General features: G+C 37.8%; 1 protein-coding gene across 1 annotated transcript in view; it reads left to right on the top strand.

Moving 5' to 3' along the window:
* Positions 1 to 13,879, top strand: part of Kif21a (kinesin family member 21A) — a 144,727-nt gene that overhangs the window by 109,578 nt on the left and 21,270 nt on the right. Inside the window, exons 17-25 of the mRNA XM_013033483.1 lie at positions 413 to 481; positions 586 to 800; positions 951 to 1,104; positions 1,512 to 1,706; positions 2,182 to 2,283; positions 4,074 to 4,239; positions 9,298 to 9,358; positions 10,274 to 10,328; positions 11,732 to 11,946. Coding sequence (XP_012888937.1) covers positions 413 to 481; positions 586 to 800; positions 951 to 1,104; positions 1,512 to 1,706; positions 2,182 to 2,283; positions 4,074 to 4,239; positions 9,298 to 9,358; positions 10,274 to 10,328; positions 11,732 to 11,946 — 1,232 coding nt within the window. The remainder of the gene's footprint in view (positions 1 to 412; positions 482 to 585; positions 801 to 950; positions 1,105 to 1,511; positions 1,707 to 2,181; positions 2,284 to 4,073; positions 4,240 to 9,297; positions 9,359 to 10,273; positions 10,329 to 11,731; positions 11,947 to 13,879) is intronic.

The raw sequence follows: 13,879 nt of genomic DNA on the forward strand, positions 1-13,879 counted from the left end.
GTACCAGCCTTGAAAAGTAGAAATAAGGGACAATATCCAAGCCCTGAGTTCAAGCCCCAGTACTCTCACTCACACACACACACACACACACATATGCGTGCACGTGCGCGTGCGCACATGCACGTGTGCCTGTTAAAGAGACATATTTAAAGGATTTAGAAAAGGACCTGCCTAGTAAGCACTCTAATGTTTGTTAAATAAATATATGTGGCACATAGATAACTTCACTTTTAAGACAGGGGTTTCTGTATCAGTATGTGTTTGTTATGATAAACTGTATCTATAGAAATGGATACAAAATTCTTTTAACTCTTACAGTTTCCAAGAATTTGGAGAAATACATTGAGCAAATGAACAGGAAATATTGTATATTTCAATTTCTGATTTCAGTTTGCTCAATTTTATTTTACAGCATCAACTTAGACTTCTGGAAGCCCAAAAGAGAAACCAGGAAGTGGTTCTTCGTCGCAAAACTGAAGAGGTGCAGTGAGCTAGTTGATCATTTGGAGACTACATCCCAACTTTGAGATCGATGATGGGTTCCTATAGATTGAGAGGGTGCATCAATCTCTGTTGTCATTTCAGGTGACAGCTCTTCGTCGGCAAGTAAGGCCCATGTCTGATAAAGTTGCTGGAAAGGTTACTCGGAAGCTGAGCTCCTCTGATGCCCCTGCTCAGGACGTTGGTTCGAGTACAGCTGCCGTTGATGTGGATGCATCAAGGGCAGGTGCCCAGCAGAAAATGAAAATTCCCGTGGCAAGGGTGCAGGCCTTACCAACACCCACCACAAATGGAACCAGGTTCTTATGACTCTTTCTATTCTCTTGATACGCAATCCTTAAAAGCATTCATATTGAATGTGGTACATAAATGAAATCAGTCTTGCTTTGGGGTGGGACACAGTAAGTATATAAGTAATTATATTTGTCCATTTAAAAAAATGATTGTAGAAAAAAATATCAGAGGAAAGGATTGACTGGCCGAGTGTTCACTTCCAAGACAGCCCGGATGAAGTGGCAGCTGCTGGAACGCAGGGTTACCGACATTATCATGCAGAAAATGACCATTTCCAACATGGAGTCCGATATGAACAGACTTCTTAAGGTGTGGAACTAGACGCTTCATGTGCTTGCTTTCACCAACTCTCAACTGTACTCATTTTAATGTTTAACATGTTGTCGTTTGGGCCTTTTCTTTCTTCATTCTGGTAATGGGGCTTGAACTCAGCTTTGCCACTCAAGGTTGGCACCTACTACTGGAGCTACAGTCCCACGTCTGGCTTTTTGGTGGTTAATCAGACATAAAAAGCCAGAAGTGGTCCTTTCTTGCCCTATAACCCTAGCTACTCAGGAGACTCAGATGTTAGAATTCTGGGCACCAGGATCTCAGGCTCCTGAGTAGCTAGGATTACAGGTGGGCCATTGGTACCTGGCTTGTTTTAGTTTTGATTGTGCTTGGGCATGAGTAGATGAATATCATTTTATTCAAATCCAACTTTTGTCTTTAAATAGCAAAGGGAAGAACTCACCAAAAGACGAGAGAAACTATCTAAAAGAAGAGAGAAGATCATCAAGGAGAATGGAGAAGGAGATAAAAATGTGGTTAACATCAACGAGGAGGTGGAGTCACTAACTGCTAACATAGATTACATCAATGACAGCATTTCTGACTGTCAAGCCAACATCATGCAAATGGAAGAAGCAAAGGTTTGTAATGTAAAAGATGTTTAATGGCTATCATTTATCTTTTTCTGTTTGCCAGTATTGGGGCTTGACCTCAGGGGTCTGGGCATGCATTGTCCCTTAGCTTTTCTGCTCAAGGCTGGTTCTCTACCACTTGAGCTACAGCTCTACTTCTGACTTTTTGGTGGTTAATTGGAAATAGTCTCATGGACTTTTCTGTCCAAGTTGGCTTTGAACTGTGATCCTTACATGTCACTCTCACCTGAATAACTAGGATTACAGGCATGAGCCACCAGTGCCTTGTTCTGCTTTGAATTCTTAATAGCTTCAAATATGTCTTTTCAGCTAGACCAGATGTTTCTTGGTACAGAGATCATGCATTATACTTTTCTGTGCAGCCTCTTGACCAATCCAAAGCTATCAAATACAATAGACCTTTGCTTCCTGTTTAAATATATCCAGTCTAAATTCATGACCATTATGCTCTGGTTTGATGTAGGAGGAAGGTGAGACATTAGATGTGACCGCAGTCATTAATGCTTGCACACTTACGGAAGCCAGATACCTGCTGGATCACTTCCTGTCAATGGGCATCAACAAGGTAAGATTTACCCATCTTGCTCCTGAGAAACCTAAGTTTTGACCAATTCACTGTAGTTCTGTCTTGTTTCTTCTCTTCAGTCACACTTCTCTTGGTAATAGGAATAAGGTAATTGATTGAAAGAAAAATTTTAAATCTTTCTTTAGAGTTAAGAGGTCACTGATAAATGTTATGCTTATTGTATCAAAAGAAGAAAATTTCTGTTGTGCCTTTTTGGGGAGCAGGGGTATGCCAGTAGTGGGGCTTGAATTCAACCTTGGCTCTGATCCTTTAGCTTTTGCTGCTCAAGGCTGGCCTTCTACCACTTTTGCCATACCTCCACTTTCAGCTCTTTTTTTGTTAATTGGAAATAAGAGTCTCAATGACTATCGGTATAGTTTGTGTTTCATCCCTGTAATCCTAGCTACTCAGGAGGCTAAGATCTGAGGATCGTAATCCTAAGCCAGCCAGGGAAGGAAAGTTTATATCTCTAATTAATTAAAAAAAAAAAAGTCGGAGCTGTAGCTCAAGTGGTAGAGTGCTAACTTTGAGCAGAAAAGCTCAGGGACAGATCTGGGCACCGGTGCCTCACATCTGTAATCCTAGCTACTCAGGAGGCTGAGATCTAAGGATTGAGTTTGAAGCCAGTCCAGGTAGAAAAGCCTGTGAGACTCTTATCATCAATAAGCTACTTAGAAAAAGCCAGAAGTGGCACTGTGGTGAAGTACTAAAGCATTGAGCACAAAGAGGCTCAGGGACAGCACCCAGACCCTGAGTTCAAGTCCCAGGACCAGCAAAAAAAAAAAAAAAAAGCTCAGGGACAGCACTTAGGTTCTGAGGTCAAGCCACATGACTGTGATATATACCCACTCCTAACCCCAAACCCCATACTCACATCTTAAGGACTTTCCTGCTTGGACTGGCTTCAAACCATGATCTTCAAATCTCAGCCTCCTCAGTAGCTAGGAATAAGTCATGAGCCACCGGTGCCTGGCTCATGTTTTGCTTTAACTAGGGAAAATATCCTCAGAGTGAAGTTTGGTATTGTAACCGACGATACTGATCTTTTATAGTCTAAAAAAGAATCAGGAAAAATAACAATTATACCAACCTCATCTTTTGGCAGTACTGGGGTCTTGTGCTTGCTGGGCAGGTACTCTGCTATTCAACCACATCTCTAGCTTTGATCTATGGAATGTAAATGCAAAATCTGTCACCAGTAAGGAACTTCTACCCAAATATTGAAGGCAATAAAGACCACTGACTTTGTTGTTTCTCACACTGGGACTGTGTTAAACTCTTTATGTTATGTTTTCTCATTTAATATTCACAATGTGCCAGAAAGTAGAAATTTATTCATATCTTTTTTTTTTTTTTTGGTCAGTTGTGGGGCTTGAACTCTGGGCCTGGGCGCTGTCCATGAACTCTTTAGCTCTCTACCACTTGAGCCACAGAGCCACTTTCGGTTTTCTGGTGGTTAATTGAGTCTATGAGACTCTTATCTCTCTTATCTTAGCTTTGAACCTGATCCTCAGATCAACCTCCTGAGTAGCTAGATTATAGGCATGAGACACCAGCGTCCAGTTTATTCATATCATTTTATATACAAGGAAACTGAAGATTAGAAGGATAGTATCTTGGACAGATGAACTTCTCCAAGATCACTAAGCTAGTAGGTAGAGAAAATGGCACCAATCAAAATCTATTTGATGTCAAAGTCATATATCTATGCATTTGCTGTTTGGCATAGATCTGCACCTGGGAGATTTATGTTTTGTGTGACTTAATTTGTCCTGGTGGTTTTTTCATAGGGTCTTCAGGCTGCTCAGAAAGAGGCTCAAATTAAAGTACTTGAAGGTCGACTCAAACAAACTGAAATAACCAGTGCCACCCAAAACCAGCTCTTATTCCACATGCTAAAAGAAAAAGCAGAATTAAATCCTGAGTTAGATGCTTTACTTGGCCATGCTTTACAAGGTAATTTGGGCTAAATTTTAATTTACTGAGTTGCACGGTAGCTTTACTCTTCAAATATGCTATATTATATCCTTCCTCTATGGCTTATCTGAATAGATGCTATACTTATGCTTTTTAACAATTATTCTTTCTTTAATTTGCATGTCTATATAAATTTTTTGGGGGGAGTATTGTTATTCCAAGAAGTGATTTCCAACTTGAAAATGCTTATTACCTAGTCTCATTAAGCAGTTCATTTTTTGGGGAAAAAAAAGACCAACAAAATTTCTGAATTGGTTGTTTATATTACTTAGAAGATTAACTGGGTTTCATGACTTTATTCTGTATCACTAACTTCCCTAAAAATTAATTTATAAGTGTTTGCTATGGCATCTATTCTACCTACCTTATAAATGGTACATAATCTTGTTTTATGTGAGTTCTTAACATTGGATCTGTTTTGATTGGAGTATTGCTTTTTGTTTCCTTTTTTGCTGTGATTTATACAGATCTAGATAGCGTACCCGTAGGTAAGTATGTTTAGCTTTTTGTGTACTCTACAGCTGCATGAGTTACTAATTGTTCATGTACACTAATTGTGGTACATCTTATTTTAAAGATTTTAAAAAATTGGCAGCCAGTTGGTTTTTGCATGATCTTTTTTTAAAATGTGGCTATGATCACAAACATACTAAGTCTTTTTTTGTCTTTATTTAAACATTCCTGATTGTAAAATTCATAGAGGTTTAAAGAAGTATGCTTTCCTTTAGTTACTTCTTTTGTTATTTGAGCTCCAGTGATGAGCTCCAGGTTCATAAATCTTCTCATTACTTTCTCATTCTTATAGGAAAATGTGGAATATACATTCCTTTTTACTTTTTAAATGTATCTATTAACTCTCATCTATTGTTTTAACCACCCAAAGAACTTCCTTTGTATGTATATTTGGTATATATTCACTTGGTTCTCATCTGTTCTTTATTTTTGTAAACTTAGGCATATATATATTGACCAGTAGAAAGTGAACAAAACTAAGAACTTTTGCTCTTGGCTAAACAAATGGACATAATCACAAGAGTAATATTTTTCAGTTAGGTATACAGTATAGTCCATATGGAAAGGTTCTGTTTTAAGCTACTCAAGCTATATGAGGACAGGTCTATGACTGATTAGGATTGATTAGGACTGGTAAATAGGTCTCATGTGAGGCTACTTAAGTGCCTGGCTTGTAACCAGTGTGTTTGACATTTCATCTCTTACCAAGTAAATTCCATCCCCTCCTCCATTGTTCCTCTTTTACCTCTGCCTCCTTCTTATTCTTCTCCTCACCATGTTTCTCACCTCTCTTCCCCCAACTCTCTTCCCTTTCCTTCTTCCTCCTTGTTCTTTTTTTCTTCTTACCTCTTTCTTAACACATATTAATATATGACTTCTCCTTTTTTGATACTGGGGCTTGAACTCAGGATTTCACGTTCTTGCTTCACTTTCTTGATCAAGGCTGATGCTCTGCCACTTGAGCCACACCTCTACTCCCAGCTGGTTAATTGGAGATAAGAATCTCAGGATCTTTTCTGCCTAGACTGGCTTCAAATGTGATCCTCAGATCTCAGCAAGGATTACAGGCATGAGCCACCGGCGCTAGAGATTTCTTTTAATTTAGAGAGAAAAATTCTGTTATGTCCTTTAATGCAAGTACATATCAAAGTGTCAATTTGAAAGTTTTTTTTTACAACTTTCAAACAATTCCCAATGTCCAGTTTGAAAAAAGGTCAGAAGCACATGGAGTTGACTCTCAGCGGAAAGTTTCCCAGAAACTAGAGACATAATATAGATCAGAGGAGCTGTAGTAAAAGCCTAAAGTAAATAGAAGTTAAATTCATAGAAGCTAGACAGACAAAGGTACATTAAAACAAAGCAAAACAAAAAAACCCGAACTAACAGCCAGGTGCTAGTGGCGCATACCTATGTAAACCTAGTTACTCAGGAGGCTGAGATCTGAGGATCGCAGTTCAAAGCCAGCCCGGGCAGGAAAGGCCTGAGACTCTTATCTCCAATAAACCACCGGAAAACTGGAGTGACACTGTGGCTCCAGGTGGTAGAGCACTCGCCTTTAGTGAAAGGGCTCAGGGACAGCTCCCAGGAATTGTTCAAGCCCTCCCCCCCACCAAAATAAACAAACCAACCAACCCTGGTGGGGCACTAGTGCTCTATCATTTGAGCCACAGTTTCACTTCTGGGTTTTTTGGTATTTAATTGGAGATAAGAGTCTCATGAAATTTTCTGTCTGAGCTAGTTTTGAACTATGGTCCTTAGATCTCAGCCTCCAGAGTAGCTAGCCTGAGCCACTGATGCTTGGCTTGCAACCAAATATTTCTAAAGATGTCCTTTCTATGCACTCATTACATACTACTGTATACTACACACACACACACACACACACACACACACACACACACATACATACACATTTTAATAGTTTATTTTCAATTTTCATTTTGGATTTTTTTACTAAGGTAATCATATAATTTCTATTTGTGAGAATTGTATTTGGTCTCTTTGTTTCTGTTTATGTGGTTCTGAGGAATCAAACCCAGGGCCTCATGCACACTAGGCAAGTACTCTACCACTAAGCCACATTCCCAGCCCCTACATGTACACACATACACACATATATCTATATCTGTAGATATAGATATGGGAGGGAGAGTATTTTTATTATTTCATTCATTCATTCATTCATTTTTGTGCTAGTATTGAGGCTTGAACTCAGAGCCTGAACACTCTTCCCTCAAAGTCAATGCTCTACCACTCAAGCTATATCTCCCTTCTGACTTATTGCTGGTTAATTGGAGATAAGAGTCGCATGGACTTTCCTGCTTGCTGGCTTTGAACTATGATCCCAGATCTCAGCTTCTTGAGTAGCTAGGATTACAGGTGTGAGCCATCAGTACCTAAGTGGGATTTAAAAAAAATTTTTTTTTTTGGTCAGTCGTGGGGCTTGAACTCCGGGCCTGGGCACTGTCTCTCAGCTCTTCAGCTCAAGGCAAGCACTCTACTGCTTGAGCCACAGCACCACTTCCTAAGTGGATATCTTTTATACTAAAAAAATTTTTTTTAAAGAAAAAGCTTGAACCACTTGGTTAACTTCCAGTGATGTTAGGTTGTGAACCTTTAGACATGGATGAACCTCAGGACTTGGGGGAGTTTTATATGTCTTGAACTTAATGCTCTGATTAGAAAAGTTGTTGAACTTGGCTAGTGTTAATGAGTACCAAGATGAGGTTATATTATATTCTTCTACTCATATAACCAGAGTGCTTTAGATCAGTTTTGGTTCTGAAGACATGTCTGAGTTGGTGACTGCCTGGGTGGGGTCTGCTTTGCCCTGGCCAAGTTGGCTTATATCAGGACCCAATTATCTCTAAAAAGTCATACACGTCCATGCACAAAGTGGTTTGTTGTTGTTTTTTAAACTAAGTATACCCATAACATTGAAAGTTGTCTTTGGTTTCATCACTCTCTGCAAGAAAGACACTAACATATCTTAGCCTACCTATATACCTGGGAAAGCAGAACGAAGCTTGTTGTTTTATGTAGTTCTATTTTCTAGATAGTTTCATTGCCTTGCCAATCTTTAGAGCAGATCCTTATGCTTCCTTTGAATGATGTGCTTTGGGGTACAGATTGCCTAGGAAAACACCATTGTCTTCATTTCAGAAATTGAAGTGTGTCCTAGATGTGACTCCATGTTAGATAATACTATGAAATATTACTGAATTTCTGCCAGGGTATATGCCAACCAGTGAGAAAGGAAGCATACGTCCGTGGAAAGATAGAAATTAGTTATCTATGTCCCTTTTAGATACTTACATGATGTAAAATTAAAAAGGAGTGAATTAACATCTCTATATATACACACATTTAATAGGTGACAGATACATGATAGATTAGATAGATAGAGACATGCATTCATAGGTATATGTTGCATATACTACTGTCTTCACTTTTTTGGAATAATTTTATAATAAAACATGTGTTTTATTGTTTACTTGTTGTGGCTGTTTGGTATACTGGCTTCCTACTAGGTTTCTTTGTTTAATTTTGTCCTACCCCCTGTTTCTAGTGTGCTACCATGGTTCTAAAGTAGCATTGGTTTATTTGTATTAGTTTTCAGACTGTTGCATGTAAACCTATTTTCTATGTCTTCTGTGTACATGTGAATGAGTTGCATGCCCATGAGTAACTTCTACGTAACATATACATTCTTGCTACTTAGAAACAAATGTTAGAAAAAAACAGAAAAATATATAACTAGGTTGGGATAGCTGTTAAAGTATACCAAATATGATTATATTGATGTATTTCAGTACATGGAAGGTGCCCAGGCAGTATTTACTTTAGCCTTGGAATTTTAATCTGTGTATTTGGGTGCTTGAATAATATATGATAAATACAGAACTCTGATAAAAGGTCACACACACATATAAACATACATGCTATCTTTAAAATTAGGGTCTTTTGAGAGTCGGGCGCTGTTGGATCACACCTGTAATTCTAAATATTCAGGAGTCTAAGATCTGAGAATCATGGTTCAAAGCCAGCCCAGGCAGAAAAGTTTTGAGACTCTTATCTCCTACTCACTTCTAAAAACCCAGAAGTAAACCTGTGGTTCAAGTGGCAGAGTGCCGGATTTGAGTGAAAAAGTCAAGAGAGAGTGAGAAGCCCTGAGTTCAAGTCCAAGTACTGGTACACACACATAAAAAAGTGTATATATCTATGTGTATGTATATATATATATATAATTACATATACTGAAATGATGATCTAATTCCCAGTCTTTCAATATTATTCTTCCATGTGTCATCATTCAGATTTATGTTTTTCCTATTTGAACAAACTTTGCCCCATCTTCAGACATGTAGTCAATGGGATTTCACAGAAGTATTTTGTAAGTATCTATTTTGATTCAGCAAGTAAAGCCCAAGTGACCATATCTGAGAGATTTAGCATAGGGATTATGGTCACCATTCCAGCAATGACATGTGGATAACACTTAACGTTTGTGACATTTCCTTTTAGAAAATGTAGATGACAGTACTGATGAAGATGCACCTTTAAACAGCCCAGGATCCGAGGGAAGGTAAAAGAACCTTTAGAGACTCAATAGATTTGATTTGTTTCTATACTTGTCATCTTGTATCAAAAGTTATGATAAGGGCTGGGAATGTGGTTTAGTGGTAGAGTGCTTGCCTAGCATGCATGAAGCCCTAGGTTCGATTCCTCAGTACCACATAAGCAGGAAAAGCCAGAAGTGGTGTTGTGGCTCAAGTGGTACAGTGCCTTGAGCAAAAGAAGCTCAGGGACAATGCCCAGGCTCTGAGTTCAAGCCCCAGGACTGGCAACAAAAAAAAGTTATGATAAAATAGAGATAATTTTGAATTTTATGGCTAAGTTAATAGCAATAGAATCAATAATATGGAGAGCAAACCAACTATCACAATTAACTATCACAATTTTAAAATAAAAATACAAAAAAAAGAAAAGGAGTTGGAGACATGACTTAGTTAGTAGAGTGCCAGCCAATGAGTGAAACTGTCAGGTACTGAGTTTGAGTCCTGGTCTCAGACAAAAAATAAAATAAAAAATACAGGAATATTTAAAGTAGAAAAGTCAATTTCATTTATGTGAGTGTGTGTATGTGTGTGTGCACATGTGCATGTGCATGTATGTACACACACATACATGCTTATGCTCTCCCTTGGCTTTTTTCACTCAAGGATGGTATTCAACCACTTGAGCCACATCTCCACTTCTGGCTTTTTGCTGTTAGAGTTAAGAGTTATGAACTTTTCTCTCCACGCTGGCTTTCATCCTTGATCCTTAGATCTCAGCTTCCTAAATAGCTAGGATTATAGGCATGAGCACCTGCCATCTAGCTCATTTTGATGTGAAATATCTTTTTATGTTTTCCATAGACATTTTTCAATAGTTAAAAAATGTAGTTTTCTATAATAAGTTTGCATGATCTCATGGTTAATTCCTTGTTTACATACAGCACACTATCCTCAGACCTTATGAAGCTTTGTGGTGAGGTGAAACCTAAGAACAAGGTAAGGAGAATTAAAATGACCAGTAAACATTTGTTTATAGTGTTGTCTACAATCAGAATAACAGAGAGGTCTCAGATTTACCTTTTTAAGAGAGTAGCAAGGGCTGGGCGCCAGTGGCTATGCCTGTAATCCTAGCTCCTCAGGAGGCTGAAATCTCAGGTTCAAAGCCAGCCTGGACAGGAAAGTCTGTGAGACTCTTATCTCCAATAAACCACTAGAAAACCAGAAGTGGCACTGTGGCTCAAGCAGTAGAGCACTTGCCTTGAGCTGAAGAGTGCAGGGACTGTGCCAAGCCTCATGGCTGCCCCCGCCCCCCCCCCAAAAAAAAAGTAGCAAGGGTCATGCTTGTGCTCAAACTCTCCTTTATAAGAAATTCAGTTTTTTAAATATTCCCCTTGTGATAATTGGAAAGAAATTAATTTTGAAATTTTCTCTTTTAGGAACTAAACTTTACTATGCTTTTGCACTTTTTTTTTTTTTGGGTCCGGTCATGGGGCCTGAACTCGGCCTGGGCGCTGTCGCTCTTCAGCTCAAGGCTAGCACTCTTCCACTTGAGCCATAGCACCATTTCCAGCTTTTTTCTTTTTGCTTATGTGGTGTGAGGAATTGAACCCAGGGCCTCATGCATGCAAGGCAAGCGCTCTACCACTGAGCCACCTTCCCAGCCCTGCACTGTTTTTTTTTTGAATAAGATATAATTAAATGGTATAACTTCTTTGAACAAATGAACACCAGGAAACTGAAACATGTCTTCCCTCCCTCCTTCCCTTCCTTCCCTTCCTTCCCTTCCTTCCTTCCCTTCCCTTCCTTTCCTTCCTTCCTTCCTTCCTTCCTTCCTTCCTTCCTTCCTTCCTTCCTTCCTTCCTCCCTTCTCCCTTTCCTTCTCCCTTTCCTTCCCTTTCTCCCCCCCTTCTTCCCCTCCTCTTTCTTCTCTCTTCTCTTCCTTTTAATACAGTGATACTGATATCAGATGTGTGATCTTGGGCAAGTCATTTAGCTTTTCTGTATGTTCATTTTCTGCATATTAGTGAATTGAGATGATATGACCTACCCACACACTAATGTAATTAAGTGTTTAGAACAGTACCTGGCACATGAGTACAATATAAATGTTAGCTGTTACTGGTGCTTGCAGGAGTTCTGAGTAAGGGCTGTGTTCCATGCTGGCTCATCACCATCTCATACACTCTGTTTGACACACCTGCTAGGAAAAGACACTAAATATATATATATATATATATATATATATACATATATATATATGTGTATATATATGTATATGTATATGTATGTATGTATATGTATTTTTTAACCTACTTCAAACTAATATACATCTCTCTTCCCTAATTGAGTTTTATGCATAAGTTTGCTCCTGATTGCTTTTCCTTTCATTCTCTAACTAGGCCCGGAGGAGAACGACCACTCAGATGGAATTGCTGTATGCAGATAGCAGTGAACTAGCTTCAGACACTAGTACAGGAGATGCCTCCTTGCCTGGCCCTCTGACTCCTGTCGCAGAAGGGCAAGAGATTGGAATGCATACAGAGACAAGTGGTACTTCTGCTAGGGAAAAAGAGCTTCCTCTCCCATCTGGCTTGCCTTCTAAGATAGGCAGCATGTAAGTTGGGCCTAGCTACACTAACTTCCTTTCTCTTTGCTTAAAAATTTTTTTAATATGCATGTTGCCAATTTCTTATTTCTTTTTTTAAAAAGATTATGTAAGCAGTGTCTCTATTTTTCAAAGTTAATTTCTGTTAGGTGTTTTCTTCCATATTAGTTTGAACAGTTAAAGTAATTTGAGATTTTTTTGTTGTTGTTGCTGGTTATGTGATACCAAAGAATTGAACCCAGAACCTCATACATGCTAAGCAAACACTCCACCATTAAGCCACAATCCAAGTCCTTGAGATTTTTTTTTAGGATCATTCTATAGGATTATAATTTTCACAAGAACTGGGTTTATGAATTGCAGACAAAACCTATTTAGAAATACCTAAGTTAAAGTTAAACCATGATATATAAATAGAAGCTCAAAAGATTCAAATTTGCTTCAAATTACCTATGTTCTAGTTGCAAGAGCCTGATTAGGAATGTAAGTGTGTTGATCCTTCAAGAAAAAAATGCTACTTATAAACAGTACATTTTAAGCTTTCCTAATTTTCAATTTATTTTTCTTGTGCTGTTGGTACTGGGCCTTTAAATTAAAGTCTCACACTCTAGTTTGGCTTTATCACTCTAGGCTGTTGCTTTACCCCTTGAGCCATATCACTAGTTTGTTTTTTATCCTAGTTAACTGGACATGAATTTTTCTACTTGAAGTGTCTTTGAAATAAGATCCTCAGATCCCAGCCTCCTAAGTAGCTAGGATTACAAGTATGAACTACCAGTGCCTGGCTGCTTTCTTAAATGTTTACCATAAAGCACATTGTATGTATGAGAGAAATGTGTCCACAAAGTATTTTTTCTTGGCATTATTAAAGATTCGAAGAAGGTAATATTTGCCCTCCTACCTGATATTTTGAACAAAAATTCTATTCAAAAAAATCTTGCTTAGAACTTTTTTTCATTTTATTTTGAGAACAAAGATTTTTCCTACACTGATTAATATGAATGTCTACTCTGTGTATGTGTGTGTGTGTGTGTGTGTGTGTGTGTGTGTGTGTGTGTGTGTGTGTGTGGTGTGTTTTAAGTTTTGGTAGTTAATGTCAAAATAAGACTATTTATTCATTTGTAATGAATTTTTAGTAATACTTTTCAAACTAACCCTCACATACTATCTATCAAGTGGCTGATCATCTCTGCATTGAGGAATGTTAGCTTCCCAAGATCATACACTGTAGGACTCTGCAAATAATACAAAGTAATAGACTTTCCACTCTTGAATATTTGTTTTCCCAAATATTCTTCATTTTATGAAGGTATTTCTGTTGTCTTCTATTCAGAGTCCCACCTGCTACCTTTTATTTCAAAATTAGTATTAATGATGACATAGAATTTTCTGGCATGTGCTTGAGGTGGCTTATATAATTAGTTTTGGATATTGCTAACCCATATGGCTTCAATGCTTTTGTGATGAGAGTAGAAGAAATATTTTTAGCAAAGGTAGTAATGTAGATTGGGAACAGACTTTTAGAAACTCGCATGTATTCAGTATTCAGTTTGTCAGATGAGTAGACACTTTGGAACGTCAAGGATAAATCTGTGACCAGGAATCCAGATTCAGGTAATGCTTTCTTTTTTTTTTTTCTTCCATTTTAAAAGTGAACCTAAACATTTATTTTTTTTAAATCCAATTGTTTCTCACATTCTGATATTCTAGTGTTTTTGTTCTTGCAATAATTATCATAAGGGTAATTTTATTTTAGATAAGGCAATTTCCAGTGAAACTTTAACATTTTTACTTTAACACTTATTGTGGTTATTTGACATTGGTGTGTTTTCTGTTTCTGTTAAAAGTTTTTACATATTTTGTATACACATATAGTAGGTATATATTAAGTATATATATTTACATATAATAAGTATATGTTTGTATATATTTAATAAGTCTT

Source organism: Dipodomys ordii, unplaced genomic scaffold (genome assembly GCF_000151885.1).
Source record: "Dipodomys ordii isolate 6190 unplaced genomic scaffold, Dord_2.0 Scaffold170, whole genome shotgun sequence".
NCBI classification, from domain to species: domain Eukaryota; kingdom Metazoa; phylum Chordata; class Mammalia; order Rodentia; family Heteromyidae; genus Dipodomys; species Dipodomys ordii.